We start from the raw sequence: 19,887 nt of genomic DNA, 5'->3' as shown, positions 1-19,887 counted from the left end.
TAGCAACAACTACATTAATAGTGACTTTCATGAGTCATGCTGAAACCTGGAAGAAAATTATGTTTTTGGAGCCACGTCCTGAGACCCTTAAAAGGTCAACATATGACCGAACAGACTCTGCTACAGTTTATAGTACAACACTGTCCAGTATTGTAACCTGAACAAATAGCAAGCTTACCCAGCATGACCATGAGGTCCCCCAGCAGGAGTGACGCTCCTTGCCCGGCCCACAACCTCCTCATTTGGGTCAGCCGAGCTCGACGCTGGGTGAGCTTGGAGTTCTCATCTTCACTGCCTGCAGGTCTGAGGAGAAACAAAAGTGTTTCACAATTATAAAAACATAATGTATGTAGCATGAGAAGACCACTAAACTTTAAAGGCGTTGGATATTTCTACAAAAAAGCCCTGAAAGCCCTGATTAAAGTTTTTATATCATTAGATCAAACATGTGTCCTCACCTGTCAAGGTCTTCGAAGATCTCCCGGACAGTCATGGCCGCTACCACTGCTATGACGTAGGGCAGGCAATCCTGCTGCTTACCGAGAGCTAACATTTTAGCATAACGTGGTGCCACAGGGAAGGAAGCCATTGCTCTACCCAAGGGGGTGATGGGACAGCTTAGCCTCGCTCGCTCAATCTCTTTCACCCTTTGAAGAAAAAGATTAACAGTCTACAGTGTGAACATAAAAATGTAAATATAAGACTTTGTTATCCTCTTGAATGTCCACAAAAAAGGGTCTACAAGTTCCACAACACGACCCAAACTGTTCTTATAAATAATGATGTAATCCTTGTGAGCCAAGGCAGGTGAAGACGGGGAAACCCATTGTCAGACAGTTACCTTCCAGTGCGAGGCGGCTCTTTCAGAGCTCCCAAAGAGACTAATAACTGCTCTGATGCAACAAGAGCCTCAGCAGAGGGAGACGTGGGGAAGGGAAAATTGACCACCTGCACAAACAGATGAAATATGAAGCCAGTTTAATGAGAATACTATTTATTGTCTTTTATGCAGCAGGATTTCACTTAAGAGCCAGCAGGTAAGTTTTAGTTGTTCACTTTTTACTGACCTTATCTATGTTGAGGTCCTTCATCTGTAAAACCAGGTCTTCCACGGGCCTGCGAGTGATCTCTGCCTCTGAAAACAGACTGAAGTCTCCAAACACTGCAGATGAGTACAACCTACAGGAACAGAGAGAAAACAAACATCTGTGAATATAAAGCAAACAACTATGTAATTACAGTGTCACCTTTCAAAGTCCTGACCTGTAGCAGTGTCCCGGCTCCGTTCGTCCCGCTCTACCTGCCCTCTGATTGGCTGAGGCCTGTGAGGTCCACGTGACCTTGAAGGACGAAACTCCGGTCACTCGGTCGTAGAAACGTTTCTTAACTCGACCGCAGTCGACCACGTACTTGATGCCGGGGATGGTCAGAGATGTTTCGGCCACGTTGGTGGCTACCACACACAGACGGGTCCCAGGTGGAGGAGGCCTGAACACCTACAGTCAGGAGACATCATATATATCATAGTAAATGTTCATTTATTGTATTGTATTGTCATCTTGAGTTTACTGTGAGTTCAGATTATCTAACCACCACTGTCTTGTTAATACATCTGATTTACACAATAACTAACATAAACATAGCTAGTAGCTGGTAGTGGTGGTAACATGATAAAATCACATTAAAAATTCAAATGTTTCACATCTTTCACACTGCTTTGGGCTACAAACTAGAACCAAGCAGGTTTAATTAAGTAATACAAATGAACCCACATCCACACCAAGGCCACCTTTTAAACCCCTTTTTTTCTAGCCTTTGTAATTTTCCAAATCTTTAACTCTATCCAGGAAACTTATGTGAACCTGTACAGTGCAGATACCAACCGTCACAATGTGAGTTTTTTTTTAAAAATGTTATCTTATTGCAAAAACAACCCTCAATCTTCTCATGGAGAAGCATTTTAAGACACAAATCTTACCTTCGCCTGCTGCTCTGGAGCCAGCAGCGAGTACAGAGGGAGGACATAGAGAGGAATAGAGGGGTCAGCCTTCTCCTCTACAGAGACAAAACACAGAGCAGGATTAGTAAGAGCATTTATCTGAAACACATCCAGCTGGATATGAAGAATTATTCATTGGGAGTAGCTTGCCTGCATTGTCAGGATCGTCTCCGATTTCCAGGTCAGAGCCTTCATCCTCCTCGTCTCCGATCCCGGCCTCTCTGTCCTCGTCCCCTTCATCCACCGGGAGGGCAGAGTAGTTATCCAGGTCGATTTGGGGAAGAGACTGTTGATTAAAAGAGATTAAAACGTGTACACAATAAATATCTGTTGAAGAGGTAAGCGACTTTAATAAAAAAACAAGACTTTTGAGATGTTTTTAGCGGCATTTACTAAGACTTACGACTGTCTTCTTCTGCTTGGCCTTCTTAAACTTCCTCATCGCCTCTGAGGTGTCGGCTCCCTCGTCTTCACCTGAACACAAAAACATGAATATACGAAACATACCCAGAGATATGTCAGACTGGGAGGGGTAAACAGGTGTGTGTTACACTCACCAGTGGTTGTGTTGCTCTTCCTGAAGGGGAAAGCTTTTCTCAGTCGTCTGCACAGACTGTGAACCTCTGCCTGACCGGTCAGAAACACCAGGATACCACCTGAAGGACAGAAACACGCCATCAGGGTGGTGGTGAGTGTGTGTGAAGGTTTAACTCCAGTAACTTCAGTTTGTCGTGCTTACTTATTGCATAAAATCTATAATTACTGTAAAAATGTAGCATTCACGTTTAGAAAAACTACACTGATAAATATTAAAAGGAACCAGTGTGAGATTGCCGATTGCAACCGACTGAAACCACTTTACTCAACCAGGTGAGAAGGAGAAGGTGATTATACACTAATGAAAACATACTTACAGATATTAGTGTTTCACACTGGACTTTGACTAACAATCTGCATCCTACAACAATATCTTACGACTCAATGATTGATGCAGTGAGCTTTCTTTAATCCAATCAATTTAAAAATATTTTGTTACCCTGTATCCTCTAAAATAAAAGAGTTATAGTTTGTTATTCCTTTATTATTACTGCACTGATCTGTTAATTAAGTTTGAATTCATCTGACAGCTTATTTATATATTAGACTTTGTTAGACCAGGTATGTATGTAAGACTTTAAATTACTACTTATGTGCAGTCAGTTAGATAACTCATGTTCCCAGATGAGGAAACACTGATATCAATTAGTTGAGAAAGAGCAAAACAAAACTGCTTCTGAACATATAACTTCAAACGTTCTTTGACTGATTTGATCTTTGGTTGAACAACAAAAGGTCAATTTAGTTAAATTGTAAAATACATTTTAAAACTAAATATCATAAATGTGTATGTTCACCTGGAGGCAGCATCCTGTGGATCTTGCAGGTTTTGTGGAAAACTTCTCCGGTGTAATCCTCCAGCGGTGTGCGTTTGTTGAAATGTATAGTGACCGGGAACTGGCGAGCGTCTACCTTGATGACGGGCGGAGGTATCCGAAACAGCTTTGTGTTGTCTGTGAAGTCCTCCACTCGCAGAGTAGCTGACATGACCAGCAGCTTCATGGGCATACCTTTCTGCAGAGACGTAAAGAGTGGAAGTAGGGATTAAATAAAAACCACAGTGCAAGATTTTTACACCGAAGAAATGAAACACAGCAGACAAGTTACCTTGTTTCTAAGGGGGACGATACGAGACAACAGTCCGATAAGGATGTCTGTGTACACGCTCCTTTCATGAGCCTCGTCTATGATTATCGCACTGTATCTCTGGAGCAGGAAATCCTATGAGACAAGACAGAGACACACTGAAAACACATTGCAGAAACATCCTGGTAATTACATGCTCATACAGATAACAGGTAGTATGTATTACAGCCAGGTCAACATTCCCACTACTTATATTTATACTGGAAAACTCTACAAACACAAACTCGTGGCAGCTCATTAAAATTGTGACTTTTGAAGCCGACTTTCAGATTGAAGATCCTGCATCTCACCATCTTCATATGAGGTTTTTTGATCTCCTCTGAGTTCCTCCATCAAAAGATTAGAGCAGACTGGGCGTAAAATATAAATATGTCCTCTATTAACTACATGAGCATGGGCTGGGTTTTTTTATGGTTTTATTTCCCCATTATTTATGGATGAGCAACAATGAGAGCACTCATATGAGCCTGTTTTTTTCTTTAGTTTTATCAAATAAAATTCACTTGACAATTAAATGAGACTGAATAGAAAGCAGTGTTGAAAATGACAGCTGTGAGAGAGCTTGGTCCTCTTACATAAACACACTAAACATAAACGTTATTACACATTCAACACTCTCTGTCTGTTCTGCAGTATTTTATTAAATGACTCAACCGAGTAAAAAGAGTAAATACCTTCTGAATCTCCTTCAGCAGAACACCGTCTGTCATGAACTTGATCTTGGTGTCGCTGGTCACGTTCCCTTCATATCGAATCTGGTATGACACCACCCTGAACACCGACGCACAAATATCAGCACATTTCCACCCACAAGCTCGTCACAAAGAGGTTTCAAAAACAAAGGTCTGTGGATTTGATTTAAATATTTATAATATCTACGGTGAGTTACCGTGTGGAGAGGTTCATCTCTTTAGCCACTCTGTGGGACATGCTGACAGCTGCTACTCTTCTGGGCTCTGTGATACCGATTATTCCACTGCCACTGCAGGAAAAAAAAACACAATGAAGAAGAAGAATGTGAGCCATTTTTCGAGGTAAATATCCAGTGAAAGATTTGAGGACAGAACCGTAAAGAGGACAACCTACCAGGCATAGCCGGCTTCATACAGAAACTGAGGCACTTGAGTGGTCTTTCCACTTCCTGTCTCTCCACAAATGACGATACAAGGATTTTCTCGTACAGCCTCCATGATGACCTGCTCCTCCGCCAGCACGGGCAGCTTCAGACGAGCCTCCTACAGACCAGCAGATTGAAATACACTTAAAGCAAGCAAACAAAAAGCGAAACACACCTATGTGAACTTACACAGTGAGAACACACACCTGTATCTCTGGTGATCTGTCAACAGGAACGAAGACCGCCGGCTGCGACGGCTTCTCGTTTTGGATTTTCTCCTGATCTGAAATGTTCTTCTTCTCATTCTGTCCATCTTGCTCTTTTTTGTGTTGTTCTTCCTTCACTTCCTGTTTGTCCTCCTGACAGGATGAGGGAGTTTCCTCACGTTCATTTATCTCTGTGGACTCATTCGCTTCTTTGTCCTCTTCCTCCTCCTCATCAGACGATGTGTCCACATCACTGCTTTCTTCTGCCTTTTGTTCCTCTTCTTCGTCCTCTTCGTCTTTCCATTTCCTTTTTCTGTTCGCTCCACTGACACTGCTGATCTTTGGCCCAGAGTCTCCATCTTTTATTTCATCTAATGACCTGGAAATAAACCCAACAATATTAGACCCCTGACTCCACCTTCTCCGTATCTTCCAATGAGCGGATTATCTTCGTTTATCTGGTGCACTTACTGTTTAGTCTGGTAAAGTTTGTCTCCTGTTCCCAGTTTGGATGTGGTGTACAGCAGCTTCAGTTCAGACTCTGGAAGTTGCACCTCAGCCAGTTTACTCAGGATGTCTGCTCTCTGAGCGGGACAGACAGCGGGACAGACAGCGGGACAGGTGACTGGATTGTGAACTACTCCTTTATATTAAGAACGTCTTGTTGGCAGAGTTACTAAATGTTTCACAATTTATGTCCAGTATATTTGATGATTTAATGAATGACGAGTTAATGTGCATAACTGAGAATAAATTCAGTACTAACACCAAAACAAAACCTTTTTTAATATATTTGTCTCTCTCATTTCCTGTCATTCCTCTACTGTCTGTAACAAAGGTTTAAAATGCGCTGAAGAACAAAAAAAATATATATAAAAAAGCCTTTTTTCCTTTAAAATAAAAAAAAATTAACAACAATTTAATTTAAATCAGGAACTATCTGATCTAAGAATAATCAAATAAGACTTTCTGCACAGTTTTATAGTCCCTAATACAGACACATTACAGTTGGAACTCCTTCATAATTTGTTCCTGTGGATCAACTAAACCACTACTCCAATAATTGTTTCAGCACTACTAAAGACATTATTGAAGATATAATGTAGAAACTGGACCAGATTGTTTGTTTTTCTTCTGAAAGCTACACAACTCTGTCTGAACCTGCAGCATCAAACTGTCTCTCACCTGAGCTTTCTTTTCCTTGCGCTCCAGGACCTTCTGCAGCTCTTTCCTCTGTTTCTTGGTGAGGGGCTTTTTGGTGGAGAAAGGTGCCACTGAGGCTTTCTTCTTCTTGGCTTTATTGGCTGGGAGGACCAAAGCGTTGCTCTCGTCTACACCTTTCAGTCTTCCCCCATCTGATGAAAACAACACATTTAAGTGGCATTATACCAAATAATCTGAGCATCTGATGGATTTAATCCCTGAAATCCTACCTTGCAGTTCCACCACAACATCTGTCTTCTCTTCATCTGCTGGTTGCTGAGGGTCACTCTGCTGTCTCCCCTTCCAGTTGTGTTTCTTCCTTAGTTTTCCCATTTTAAATTGAGGTCTGGAAATTGATACATAAAAAGAAAACACTACCTGATAACGTGTAATGTTGGACACCACGAAAAAAGCTGACAGCAGCTAAACAACCATTAACTTTAGCTCAACCGTTGTTGTTATAAACCGACTAAATCTTTATGAATATAATAAAATACAAACCAGGTCACACGACTGCATTAGAGATTTAAACACTTCACGTTTGAAATTACAGCCTTGCACAAATCTCACGTGTAAACACATGAAGGTCCATCCGGTAAAAACCGTCCGGCGGGGACACGTAGCCCCCAGCAGAAAGGTTCCGCTACAGAGATACACATGAGAATACACATCGTTTTGTTTATGGGTCGTAATTTATGGACATTTTAATTTAAATTTAAAGTAAAATAACTAAATATCAACTTAACATCTTATCACTTGAAATAAACTTCACAAAAATTCCATATACATTTCCATTTAAGCTACATTTCAATTAAAGTTATTTTTAATTTTAACCATAATACATTAATTTCTTTAGAACAAGTATAAAAAAAGACACAATGTGGGCACATTTTAATTACATCTGTAACATTTATTTTGTGTTTAAAGTATCAGAATAAAGTTCCTAAAGAAATATCTAAAACATGACATAAGGGCACAATCATTAACAAATTGCACAATATACAAATGCAAAATGGCAAATCACTACACCTGTAATAAAAGTTAAAATATGAAGCAATTATAAAGACAGATATCACCACACACGATATAAATGCTTTATCAGTAATTGATGAAGTACTTTCATTCAAGTCCACAAATAAAACATTTCAAGGTGCTCAACAGGGGTAAGGTAAACTTTTATAAACACAGAAATTTTTATTTATCAGTTTCAACCTCAAGAAAATAGAAAATTGTAATCTGATGTTTAAGCCACATGTGTTTTGTTTAAGGCTGTGTTGTTAAAATGTCAAACTTTTGATAGAAAACTATAATTTATTCATGTGATCTTTATTATTATATACAACATGTGGCTGGTGAGTAACAAAGAAAAGCAGTACAGAAATGCTACTAATATGTTCATAGTAGTTTACATAGTTTCAATAGTGCAGACTCATTAAATCTATTCTACAGTGGTATACAGTGTTTTATGTTGGTTTATGATGGTCTTTGGACACACAGATGGGTGACAAATTAAAGGAAAAACAGACACAAGCTTCCAGAACAGCTTCAGTGTTGTCCTCAATCTCATTGTAACTGAGCTCTAGTGACGAACATGATGACTCATTATTTTCATACTTATCAGACGCTCCCCTTGTGTCCTGTATGGAAGCATTTTCATTTGTTTTTGTTTCTCCACTCATTTATTCCGGGGTTTCCTTTAATTTGTCACCTGCTTGTGCATAAAAAAACATCTTTAGAATCATCAGCACAAAAGCCTTTGAGAGACATTTTCTCTCCACATAATAAACAGCTCTTTTCCCTCTTTTGTATCTAACAATCACACATCACAGCTCCATCAGGTGCTGCTGTCTTTTAAAGGCGTGTAATCATTCTCCCTCAGACCCTCCCCAGCTGTGAAGCTCTCCTCTGTGGTCCTCCTCGCCTCTTTGGACAGCCTCTGGAACCTCTTCAGGAACACGAGGAGAGCCACCAGCAGAGCCGCCTGCACCAGCACAAACACAAACAGGCACACCTGTGAGGCCAGAGCCAGGTCACAGTACCAGTAGTGGCAGGAGTCCAGGACCTCCTGCTCGGTTAAATACACCACCAGCCGCCCCCTGAGGCCCGGAGGGGAGTTGCAGTTGACCCCCAGGTGTGACTTGAGGGCGGCAGGCTGACGCAGCAGCCAGGCTCGCAGGTAGAGGACGCCGCAGTCACACACCCAGGGGTTACCTTGAAGGGAGACAGAGCGGAGGGAGGTCAGGTCATCCAGGAGCCCATTAGGGAGGCTGGTGAGCTGGTTGTCGTGGAGACGGAGCTCGGTGGTCCCAGTGGGGAAACTGGTGGGCAGCGAGGAGGAGCTGAGAGACCTGCTGCTGCAGTTCACCTGAGTGCCGTGACAGGAGCAAAGGTGGGGGCACGCTGATGACCTTTGACCCCCGAACAGGAAGAGCAGACACAGGAGCAGAAGCCCCTTCATGGTTACCAGTCGCTGGAGAGGAGAGGAGAGGAGGCAGGAAGAGGAGAGGAGAGGGAGGAGGAGAGGAGAGGAGAGGAGAGGAGAGGAGAAGTACATTAATTGTAATTGATTTCATTGGGAGAAGAGACCATATTAAGGTGCATTAGAAACTAATCCCACATTTACTGTCTGGTTCTTGACTGCAAATTAAAGATTTAAGGCCTAAAAAAAGGATTGTTCAGTTGCTGTAAGGAATATTTAAGTTTAACCTCACGTAAAAGCCTCTAATCAAAACTGATGACTGGTATGTAAGTATGAATAAATTATGAATGTAATGATCTCTATTGCACAATTCAGTATTTACCACATAAAAACATTACACATTACACATTAATACGGCATTATGTGTTTATATAACTAACAAATAATACATTTTGTACATTTTACAACATACAGCATGTTTTGGGTTGTTGTTGAGGAAGAGCTCATTTATTTTCAACTAACTTGGAGCTAGGCTGCAACTAATGATTATTTTCATTATGGATTAATCTGCAGTTAGTTTTCTTGAGTGATCATCTGATTGTTTGGTTTCTTAAATTTCTGAAAATAGTGAGAAATAAAAATAAAATTACAGAGAGCCCGAAGTTCCAAATCATTAAAAGTAAAAGCAGCAGATCCTGACATTTTTGAGTCTAGAACCACAAAATGTTTTTTGCATTATCAAAATAATACTGTTGGGTAGTTACATTTATATTTTATATTATTATTTTTATTTTTACAAACTCTTGTTTTGTAAAAAAAAAAAAAAAAAGGAACTAAATAGATAAATAAAGAAGAAGTAGAAAGGGTCATGAAAAAAAAGACTCAAGTAAAGTACAAGCACCTCAGATTTGTACTTAAGTAAACTGAACTTTAGATTTCTAATTTCTGTGATATTTTGAGACAAACTCTGTTTTACTGTCTTTATTTGCTAAAAAGGAAACTACCGAACTAAAAAGTCTCAATAAGGTCTGAAGAGAGTTATTTACCTTCAGCAGTGTCTTCAGGAAAGGACTGTGTTACTTGCAGCCGCTCTGAGAGGCCAAGTGCGTGTGTTTGAGCCAGCTGGCACTCACTGATAAAGACCACTGTCAAATATGAACACACACACACACGTACAGTAAACACAGACCTCTAACAGGACAAGGGAAGTGTACCAGTAACTATTTTAGGGGTTCATTTCCGATGAATTTCGAGGACGTTTTCTGAAACATGTACTTATGTACTAATAAATTGCAAAGTTCTTTCCTAGAAAATTATTAGGAAATTAAAATAATTAAAATAAAGTGTATTTCAAACACTGTTGAGATCCACTTCTGCATCAGAACACACAGTAAAGAAGACAACAAGGCCTGAGTTATAATATACGTATCAGATATATCAGTATGGTTAAAAACCAGCGGTGGTTTACTCAAGTACAGTTTTGAGGTACTTGTACTCGAGTATTTCCATCTTAAAATTTACTCATTCAATTTTACAGTTCAGAAGCAAATATTGCACTCTGTACTCCCTTTCAATGAATAGCACTGGATTCAAATTAATGATACTAAATATAATCAGCAAATAAAGGATGATGTATTATGATGTATTATTAAAATTACCAGCTGTAACAGGGGCCACTGTTGGTATTGTCATCTCGTAGGAGGGTCACTTCAACATTTAAGTACTACAAGAAAGAGACATATTTCCATAACTAACACTACACTTAACAAAAAAATGTGAAGAGCAGTTTTTATACATTTTTATATCCATATATTTATGTTTTTGCCATTTATGCCAAATGAACATTTTCTAAAACAGAATTGTTTTTATTTAATTGTATATGAAGGTAGTTTAAATTGATATGAAACAAAGACAAGAAACAATAAAAATATTGCATGAATGCATCAATAGTTATAATCAAATCATGTAAAATACATCAGTCTGAACTGGACCATTCTGCACAATGAGTACATTTACTTTTGATACTTTAAGTTTATTTTAATGGTAATACTTTTGTACTTTTACATTTTGAATGAATGACTTTTATTTGTCGTTATAAAGAGTTCTGTTACAAGACGTCAGCACATCATCCACCACTGAATATTACAAATGAAACAAACATGTATTAGTGAAAGTCCTCTGACAGAAAATACTGATATAAATCCATCATTCATACTAATGTTAAGCTTGAGTGTCTCCTCTGACTGGCGGGAAGAAGATGATGTGTGCAGTGCAGAGGAAGAATGGCTGCAGGAGATAAACATGAATCAGCAGATAATGTTCCTGCAGCTCCGAGCCCTGCTGCTCAGACTCTGACAGCCGGAAGTGACAGGGGATGTCATGCTGCGTTCACTGGACCTTAACGTTCAGCTTTATAACCTTCAGAGAAACAACGCATACACAGCAAAGTCAGATTGACGAGAAACAAGAGTTTATTTGTCACACTTTTATAAATGGGGCACAGGCTGAACTCACAGCCTTCAGGCAAAATATGTACTGTTGTTCAGCATCAGCCTACACACACACACTCTCAAACAATCTCACATACAGGATACACATCTTCACTGGCAAAATGCAGCAATTCACTTCCAAGGAGAAAAAACAGAAGCACAGACACAGTATCTGCTCCTCATTATTCATCTATTTTTACCATCCCATAGTGGAATCAAAGCATACTGTAGGTCATGATGCATTCAAATACAAGCACAGGGCATCGGCTATAAAGCAGTAAAAATAGGCCCACAGCGTTTAGCGGATATGAGTAATGGCAGCATGCTTGCACATGCACCCTTGTACTGCACCAACCCCCTCATTATGTCGAAGGCTCTCCGTTCACAGTTAGCCACTGGCAATAAGTGCATTTTCAGCTCAGACAGCACATATAAAAAATGCTGGGAGAGGATATTTTGACTTGCCATATGTGAAAAAATTTCACATGAAGGTATTTATGAGGATCCGAGAGCAAATTAAGAAGGGCAAAGTTGGATTTTAACAAAAGTAAGTAAAAAAGGGAGTTTTATGGACGGATACCTGGTGATATTTCATTAAAAACACACACACACACACACACACTCACAAACATATAATAAAAAACAATATCCATGTTCAAATTTAAACATCACCAACAACCTAAATTTCTTTACAAAACATCTTGTAGCACACATGTTCATACCCTGACAAAATATCCAAAAAGTTTAGCATTGCATTTATAAATTAGATACACAGAGTAGTAATTTAAATTACGCATTTATATTATATATGTTAAGACTGTTAAACCACAGCAAGGGGCTCAAAGTGGGCAAACGAATAGTTTCAGAGAAAAAACAAAGACCCTCTGACAGACAACCCTCCAGGCAGACAAACTATACAAAGCACCAAACTGAGGATAAATGTACAGCCAGAGTTGCCACTAACACATGATATCCATGGTCAACGTCTGAAGGTCTCACTGTCGTTCAGGGGAGAAACAGTAGGCGGCGCTGCAGCCCAGCTCTGCTTCGGGGGAGAGACATCACTGGTCTTTATCGTGCATCTGCTGCTGCATCTTATTCAGCATCTCCTGCATCCTCTTCAGCTGCAGACAGAAAGGAACAATTAGGGTTAAACTCTCCACATAAATGAATCCTGAGCTGACGACTTTAAGCCACAGATGGAGCATTTACTGTTATATATGATGTTTTGGGATTAATATCACTGCTGCATTAATGTTTATGTTGAATTTTACTGCTGTAGATGTTTAAAGTTGAGCTCATTTTAACTACTTTATAAGCTGTTGGGTAGTTTAATCATCATGTGTTTGTACTGTCGCTGTCCTGTGAGAGCTATGTACCTTTGTGCATTTCCCAGATAATCCAACAAAGGGTTTAAATAGTTTATTTATCTTAAGAAGTAGGAGATTTTTTTGAATCCATAAAGAAACAATTAAAAAATCCCCAAATCTGGAGACACATGGTTTTCAATAGACAGTAAAGGTATGAAAAATTGTAATCTGTAAAGGAACTAAAGCTGTCAGATAATGTAATGGAGTAAAAATGTGTTCTCTCATTCTCAGTATCCACCAATACACAAAGTTCAGGTATGGGGAAGGAAAAAATGCTATTGGAAAACAGAACAATATTTGCCTCTGAGATGTAGTATGAAGTATAAAGTTTAATTTAAATACTCAAGCAAAGTACCTCAGATTTGTACTTAAGTACAGTATTTGGCTACATTGAACTACTGGTTACAAGTTGGCCCATTAATTAATGTATTACTTTCAAGGTACATAAAATATTCTCTCAGTGGTTTCACAGTTAAGTTTAGTCAGCGATGTCATCTACACCTAGTGACTTTTTAAGGAGTACAGTGATGAAGAAACAAAACCTCATCACATTCAGTATTATTGTCAGTTGTATCAGAGCAAAACACGACCTATGACTCATCTATGATACATTCATGGAGAATAACTCAACTTCTAACAGAAACATTCACTGTTTGGTGAAACAACAAAAGATTGCTTCATACCTCCTCATCTTTCATTTTGATTAGTTTCTCAGTCTCCACATCTGGTGTAGACAGCGGCAGGATGGGAATGGGACTCTCCATACGGTTGTCCTGAGCCAGTTTACTGAGGAGAAGAAGAAAAGAAAAGGAGGAGGAGGAGAGGTGAAGCACGCAAATGTCAGCTGTTATCTGAGATGTTTAAACAACCTTCTCTCTGTGATGTTTTCACATACCTGGTCATTTCCTGTATGCACTGCGCTCTGTAGTTCTCGTAGTGGACGTCGCAGGTCACGTCTTTGAGGTCGTGCATGTGTGACCGAATCAGCATGTTCCTCAGTTTCACAAAGTCACAATGCGACTGGTTCTCCACTGAGACAAAGAAACATGTCAGATTGATCAATAATTCAAGTTATGACATTCAAACTGTGTCACAGATAGATGTTACATGAACATACCTTCAACTATTCCCCAGGGGTACAGTCTCCCTCTCACTCTCTGCCCTCGAGCCTCCACCACCGTGTTACTGCCGATCACAGCGAACGGGGTGCACTCCTGCACACACACACACACATTGTTTCTTTAACCCGTATCTCTCCAGAGAAAGAGACTGAGCACACTGTGTCCTGGTACTTCCTGGTAGAGTTCACACATTCACAAGAGTCCACTGAGCAGCTCAAGAGAAGCGTGACTGTAATTGTTCAGACATGTAAAAAGAAAACTGTCTGTTGTTTATTTTCTCACACAGAACTGCTCCTTCGCTACAAGGGTTAAATTGTCAGTTCACACATATATTAACTCATCTTACTACTCGCTGTTTCTCGAGCTTTCAACCTGCGCATTAAGTCATCGCCTGATCTACGTACGGCAATCCGTCAACAGAGACGTGGTTATAAAGTTGTGTGATGGAAACTGAGCAAACCCGCCTGCTGAGGAAGAAGTAGGTAGACTTTGAGTTAAGATTTTTCTACGCCCGTCTCAAGCCTAAAACATTTCACAGCTACTATGCACCACTCAAAGGCTTGAAAAAAAGGTATATAAATATAAAGGTATATTACTAGTGCAGTGGCACCCAAGCAGTAACAATAGAGCTTTTTCAGAGCAGCCATTTTGACATGAAATAGTAGGGTAAACACACAAATAATACTAGTCAAGGCCCTGTTCCATTTAGTGTAGCAGAACCTTTCCAGTGAGCCAATGTGCACAATAAGTTTGTTCATGATAAACTGTGCCTTGCCTGTGTGTGGACAAGATCAGGCGGCAGCAGCAGGAGGTTGTGACAAAAAACTTCCAGCAGCCTTTAAAGAATAAACAGGAAGTTACAGAAATGTTTGTATCCTGTCACCTTTAGGCTGCCAGTAGTTTTTAGACCACGTTTGGATTTATGAATAAACGTTATCGTTATTATCAACCACTCAAGATCTGTTAACAGAATAAACCTTCATTGTACAACGAGAGACATGAAACAGCTACAATCTACAGTCAAATATTGAATCACACAGAAAATCAGGAGCCAATCAGCTCTTTGATCAGACGTGTCCCATCATGCTCTGGGTCTGGCAGTCCGTGCAGAGCAACTGTGGCGCCGGGCTCTAGAAGCTGCTGCCGGCTCGATCTCCTGAGGTTATCGTTGTCTGTGTCGTCAGAGCAAATCAGCATCAACTCGAATACAAACCTAACCGGCATGCATTGTGCGATGATCGCCTGGGGTCGATTCTTAGCAGGCCTGACTCGTCTCAAACGGGCCTAATTATAGTTATTACAGTACAATGCAGCAGGTGATAGTGTCACTAGTTAGAGCTGTGATATCTCGCTATGCAGATAAATGCAAGTGCACTGTGCAGATTTGAGGTGAATAAAGTTTTGTTTATGTCTCTTTTCATAAACAGTCCACAGACCTTCATAGGAACTTTTCCATCTGTTACAACGTACTTCCTGTACTGTACTCATATCCTACTGTTTGTGTTTATCTGTTTTAGTTTTTTTTGTTTAAGCCACTGGCAGAAGTGTAATTAGCAGATTACAGTATTTATAGACTCAATATATTTATATTTCACTTCTGTACAGCCAACAAAATTAGAAAATGAATAAATATAAAAGGATTCACTGTTGAAGAGATGACTTTAAAACAGCATTTAGACATGTATGTTGGGAAACTACTTTTACAGAAAATATAATTACATGGCTGAACAAATAAAATGTGAAAAATCAAAATAATAATAAATAAATAAGTATCTCTGAACTTTTGGCTGAGTGAGAAAATAAACTCCAGAGAAGTGAAATAACCCCAATATGTGGCCACTTCCAGTGAATCAGTAACTGTAACTCTGTAATAGACTCACCTTCAGCTCTTTGTCAAGTTGTTTAAACTCTTCATCCTCATCGGAGTCACATTCTGGGAACTGGTACACTTTGATCCCAAATTTGTCTATTTCCTCTCGTATCTGGACACAAATCAGACGAATCAGACCAATGGTTACAGTGAACAATCTGCATTCAGTAAAACATGGTGGAGTTCTCGGACTTACTCGGTCTTTGAGCTTTTTTATCTCGTTGGGCGTGAGGCAGTCGGCTTTCGCAATGAGTGGAATTATGTTCACTTTTTCATGCAGAGCCTTCATGAACTCAACATCCACCGGACGCAGCCTGTGGAAGGAAAACCAGAGCGAAGTGATTAACATTCACATATTAAATTAACACACGAAAATCTGAAGCTGGAAAAGTGTTGAGTCACTGTTACGATACATTATACATTATGTGTGTGTGTGTGTGTGTGTGCGTGTGTGTGTGTGTGTTTTTTTACCCGTGTCCAAATGGAGGGATGAAGTAGAGGCAGCAGTGGACTCTGTTGTCTTGGATGTTCTTTCTGTTTAGCCCGCTCTCATCTCTGAAGTATTGCTCAAACTGCTGATCTATGTAGTCTGTGATCGGCTTCCAGCTGGGACACACACCCACACACAAACACACACACAAACACAAACACACATCACAGACCACATTAGCAAGTCTTCCAGACACGGTGAATTCAAGCGAGCAGGCTGAATGCAGGCACACGTCAGATCTTCCAGCTCACCACTCGTTGTTGTTGACAGCATCTCCGAACCCCGGCGTGTCTACGATGGTCAGCTTGAGCTTGACCCCTTTCTCCTCGATGTCTACAGTGTGTTTGATGATCTCCACAGTTTGGTTAATGCGCTCTACAAAGCATTAACACAGAGAAGGAGAAGGTGACGGGGAGCAAATGAGGAGAAGCAGCTGAAACAGCAGAAAATGTAGAACAAGCACGACTACAGACCTTAAAAACAGTCATACATAGATACTTTAACTTTTTAATTTAACAGCTGGGCACTGTACTTTTTAACAGACATCACTCAAACAGGAGAAAATTGCATGCATTTGTTGGGGACTATTTTCAGTGACAGATTAACAAACAATGGCTGAATTAAAATGGGTTGCACCACACAAACTAGTTACGACATAGAGATTAGCTGTTATTAAATATTTAAACCCCTGTGGTGTAGCTAAGTGAACTAATACCAATGTTAGCTTGCTAAGATATGAGAGTGAAAGTGGTGAGCTAATATTAGATAAGACTGACACATCTGACCTGTTATAACGAAACCGAGAACATTTGAAATCACATTTCCCAAAGATGACATAATGTACCTCAAATTAGGAAATAATTTGAAATGTTAGATGTTGTTTAGGTTGCGTAATCATTCCTGTTGAATATTACAAACTCTGAAACACACATACTGTAATTATTTTGCATGCACATATGACTCAAACCAAGAAACATCTTCAGACTAACAGAGACAGGTTTTATGGTACAGCCTGATTTAGTAAATAACTCATCCGAACTTCAGAGACACAAACCCAGCGATGTATTTACGGAGAGCTGCTGAAACTATATGAGATAAACTGGACTTCTTCACAGCAGCTTTGTGAGAAACGTAAGGTTAAATGTAAGACGGACGGTGGTCTGGCTTATATAAATATCAGACCTCATGCGTTCATTATGACTCGTACAAAGAGATAATAAATAGCATAAGGACTCACCCTCAGCATTCAGTAGCTTCCTGTCTTTGTAGAGGTCTGTGAGGAAGAGGCTGTTGACCAGGGTGGATTTACCCATACCAGACTCTCCTGCAGCACACACACACATATAAGGTCATAATGTATGTGAACCTAATCTGAATCAACACCTCCTTAAGAGTTTTTTTCAGTGCTGTTGTATCAGCCTGCAGCAGTGTTAGCTAGGTGTACCTGTGTGTGTGTGTGTGTGTGTGTGTGTTTGTGTGAACTGTGTGTAACTTTACTGTCATGTTTGTATCTTCAACCACAAACTGACCTGCCACCATCAGAGTAAAATCAAAGCCTTTCTTCACAGACTTCCTGTGGACCTGGTTGGGCAAAGTTGCAAAACCCACATACTGCTTCTCCTGGGACAGAAAAAAGGACACAAAGAAGGAGGAGAAAGAGGTGTTAATGAGCTAATGACAGTTATTGTAGAGCTGAACCAATCAGTCAATTAATCAACTGGTTGACAGAAAGAAAATTTACAGCTTTTTGATAATTGATTACTTGTTATTTTTCGAAAATGCCAAATAATCTCTAGTTGTAACGTCTCATTTGTGAAGATTTGTGTCTTTTTTTATATCATGTGATGGTTAATTTAATATTTTTGGGTTTTGGACTATTGGTCGGACTAAATAAGATATTTGAGGACCATCACCTTGGGTTTTAGAGAACTGTGAAGGGCATTCACATTTTTGAGCAAACGGTTCCATTAGTAGGAAAAATAATCATCAGATAAATAAAATAAAATAAATTGTTAATTGATTCTCGACTGATCAACTGACTGTTTGGATGACTGAGTGTCTCTATTTCTTAAAACTCAAGGTGATGTCCTCAAATCGCTTGTTTTGTTCAACCCCCAAACCAAAACCAAAGAAATGTTGTTTACTACCACAAAAGAGCAGCGGTGGAAGGAAACTAAGTACATTGACTGTATGTAAGTACTGTAAGTACAATTTTGCAGCACTTGGACTTCACTTGAGTACTTTCCTTTTCCTGCTAGTTTCTACTTCCACCCCACTACAGATCAGAGGCAAATATTGTACTTTTTACTCCAAAACATTTATCCCATAACTTCACCTACTGGTTTCTTTACAGATTCAGATCAATAATACAAAATATAATCACCAAATAAATGAGATAGACATAGGCAAATAAAATTAGCCTCACCATTACACAGTAATGCATCATTAAATATAATATTCTGAAATGGGCAATTTTGCATAATGAGTACTTTTACTTTTTACTTTTGATGTTAATACTTTTGCACATTTACTTAAAGCAAATCAAATTTTAAATGTATGACTTATTTTTAGTATTTCTAACTGCTAGAGACAGACACGAGTGGCAAATCCTCACATTTTGCTCACAAAAGGTACTGATTGTTTTTCTGTAGTTTGACTAATTGAATAATCAACTAATTGTAGAGGAAATAGAGGCAGACTTCAAATAACTGTAAGAGAGCTCAGAGGGTTTCTAATGTGAGAACAAAATGCATCCGGCAGCACCCAATGCAATAAAATGACCACAACAGACAGACAGCGACTATAATGCAGAAAATCTACAACTGCATGGAAAAACACGTGCACAGCATTCCTCTGAGCAGCTGAGAATAACCAGCGTCTCACATTTTCCACTAAAACTCTCACAGAAACACACAAAGAGAACCACAGGATACCAGTCTCTCTCTCTCTCTCTCTCTGTGTCAGACAGTAGCTCTCAGTCTTGCAGGTTTTCTCGGCTGCATCTGGCAGCGCGTCATCTTTACCCTACAGTACGTGCTGACATGTGCAGATATAAATACACACTCAAGGCCCATCGAGAGCATTCACGCACAGACACAAGCTACATTCAACGGACCTGAAAAGCTCTTTTTTTCACTCCGCAAACACACAGTCAGAGTCCTCATATGCTGTCATAACTTGTCATAGGCATTTCCGACAGGCCCATCGGGTGAGGATCGCATTTACAAAAACAGACACATTCATTCACACACAAAAAAAAACTACAGGCGGTGCAAACAGTGCATGGCAGACACACTTGCCAGAGAGCCAGAGGAGTGAGTATGAGGAAAGCTGTAGATAAATCACTGAGTAATCATAAAAACACTTCACTTCACAAAGACAAATCATCTCAGCAGTAAATCTGTCACAGAGGTATCACGAGAGCAGACACCTCCACAGAAAAACAGCGATAACACCAAAGATGCTGACAGAGTCTAAAGTCTAGTGTTAGGGCTTCTTGTTTATGCATTTATAAAGTAAACCTGAACTCTGTGTCTTTGTTCTTTATTCTATTGTGAATTTCTCCTCATATTTTTCACCAATTTGTCCCCTGAAATCCAACTTTTTACCTTCTGTCTGGCTGTTCTCACTCGTGGGCACAGCAGCCGTTCCACCAGTTTTTCCTGCAGCATGATGGCATCCATCCCAAACCGCTCCGACACTGACGGACCAAAATAGCCACGGGTCTCAAAGGGGGCAAAAAAACGGCCCAGCAAGGACCAGAAAAAAGCAAGACTGAAGCCCCGATACCTTGACAAACCTGTCTCTTGCTCTCTGTCTGCTCCCAAATTGTCTCAAACACACCTCTTTCCTGTTTGGGC

The 19,887-nt window shown here is 39.9% G+C and overlaps 3 protein-coding genes across 4 annotated transcripts in view; all 3 read right to left on the bottom strand.

Annotated features, from left to right (window-relative positions):
- dhx37 (DEAH (Asp-Glu-Ala-His) box polypeptide 37) overlaps nucleotides 1-6,899 on the bottom strand; it is a 10,024-nt gene extending 3,125 nt beyond the window's left edge. The window contains exons 1-19 of the mRNA XM_035658821.1: nucleotides 6,770-6,899; nucleotides 6,499-6,614; nucleotides 6,251-6,420; nucleotides 5,537-5,649; nucleotides 5,066-5,444; nucleotides 4,829-4,977; nucleotides 4,632-4,724; nucleotides 4,417-4,513; nucleotides 3,704-3,817; nucleotides 3,394-3,610; nucleotides 2,557-2,655; nucleotides 2,403-2,473; nucleotides 2,150-2,285; nucleotides 1,979-2,055; nucleotides 1,264-1,496; nucleotides 1,068-1,179; nucleotides 842-948; nucleotides 459-647; nucleotides 179-303 (exon numbers count right to left, since the gene is read on the bottom strand). Of these exons, the coding sequence (XP_035514714.1) occupies nucleotides 179-303; nucleotides 459-647; nucleotides 842-948; nucleotides 1,068-1,179; nucleotides 1,264-1,496; nucleotides 1,979-2,055; nucleotides 2,150-2,285; nucleotides 2,403-2,473; nucleotides 2,557-2,655; nucleotides 3,394-3,610; nucleotides 3,704-3,817; nucleotides 4,417-4,513; nucleotides 4,632-4,724; nucleotides 4,829-4,977; nucleotides 5,066-5,444; nucleotides 5,537-5,649; nucleotides 6,251-6,420; nucleotides 6,499-6,601 (2,584 nt within the window). The 5' untranslated portion in view covers nucleotides 6,602-6,614; nucleotides 6,770-6,899. The remainder of the gene's footprint in view (nucleotides 1-178; nucleotides 304-458; nucleotides 648-841; nucleotides 949-1,067; nucleotides 1,180-1,263; nucleotides 1,497-1,978; nucleotides 2,056-2,149; nucleotides 2,286-2,402; nucleotides 2,474-2,556; nucleotides 2,656-3,393; nucleotides 3,611-3,703; nucleotides 3,818-4,416; nucleotides 4,514-4,631; nucleotides 4,725-4,828; nucleotides 4,978-5,065; nucleotides 5,445-5,536; nucleotides 5,650-6,250; nucleotides 6,421-6,498; nucleotides 6,615-6,769) is intronic.
- Nucleotides 6,900-7,157: 258 nt separating this feature from the next.
- gp1bb (glycoprotein Ib platelet subunit beta) lies at nucleotides 7,158-9,870 on the bottom strand. The gene is made up of 2 exons (XM_035658824.1): nucleotides 9,734-9,870; nucleotides 7,158-8,738 (listed from the first exon to the last, which is right to left on the bottom strand). The coding sequence occupies exon 2, from the start codon at nucleotides 8,724-8,726 to the stop codon at nucleotides 8,103-8,105; it is 624 nt and encodes a 207-aa protein (XP_035514717.1). The 5' UTR covers nucleotides 8,727-8,738; nucleotides 9,734-9,870; the 3' UTR covers nucleotides 7,158-8,102.
- Nucleotides 9,871-10,677: 807 nt separating this feature from the next.
- The window catches only part of sept5a (septin 5a), a 20,937-nt gene continuing 11,727 nt past the window's right edge, over nucleotides 10,678-19,887 (bottom strand). The window contains exons 1-11 of one of the 2 annotated variants that reach the window (XM_035658822.1): nucleotides 19,636-19,881; nucleotides 17,557-17,647; nucleotides 17,265-17,351; nucleotides 16,279-16,402; nucleotides 16,009-16,143; nucleotides 15,734-15,851; nucleotides 15,548-15,649; nucleotides 13,664-13,760; nucleotides 13,442-13,577; nucleotides 13,230-13,332; nucleotides 10,679-12,300 (exon numbers count right to left, since the gene is read on the bottom strand). In XM_035658822.1, the coding sequence (XP_035514715.1) occupies nucleotides 12,238-12,300; nucleotides 13,230-13,332; nucleotides 13,442-13,577; nucleotides 13,664-13,760; nucleotides 15,548-15,649; nucleotides 15,734-15,851; nucleotides 16,009-16,143; nucleotides 16,279-16,402; nucleotides 17,265-17,351; nucleotides 17,557-17,647; nucleotides 19,636-19,710 (1,131 nt within the window). In that variant the 5' untranslated portion in view covers nucleotides 19,711-19,881 and the 3' untranslated portion in view covers nucleotides 10,679-12,237. Of the gene's footprint in view, nucleotides 12,301-13,229; nucleotides 13,333-13,441; nucleotides 13,578-13,663; nucleotides 13,761-15,547; nucleotides 15,650-15,733; nucleotides 15,852-16,008; nucleotides 16,144-16,278; nucleotides 16,403-17,264; nucleotides 17,352-17,556; nucleotides 17,648-19,635; nucleotides 19,882-19,887 lie in introns of those variants that run through there. The other variant, XM_035658823.1, reaches the window with a different exon arrangement.

This window comes from Morone saxatilis, unplaced genomic scaffold (assembly GCF_004916995.1).
Source record: "Morone saxatilis isolate NCDOM2014 unplaced genomic scaffold, NCSU_SB_2.0 Contig16, whole genome shotgun sequence".
Classification (NCBI taxonomy): Eukaryota; Metazoa; Chordata; class Actinopteri; family Moronidae; genus Morone; species Morone saxatilis.
This window is presented reverse-complemented; position numbering and strand designations above follow the sequence as displayed.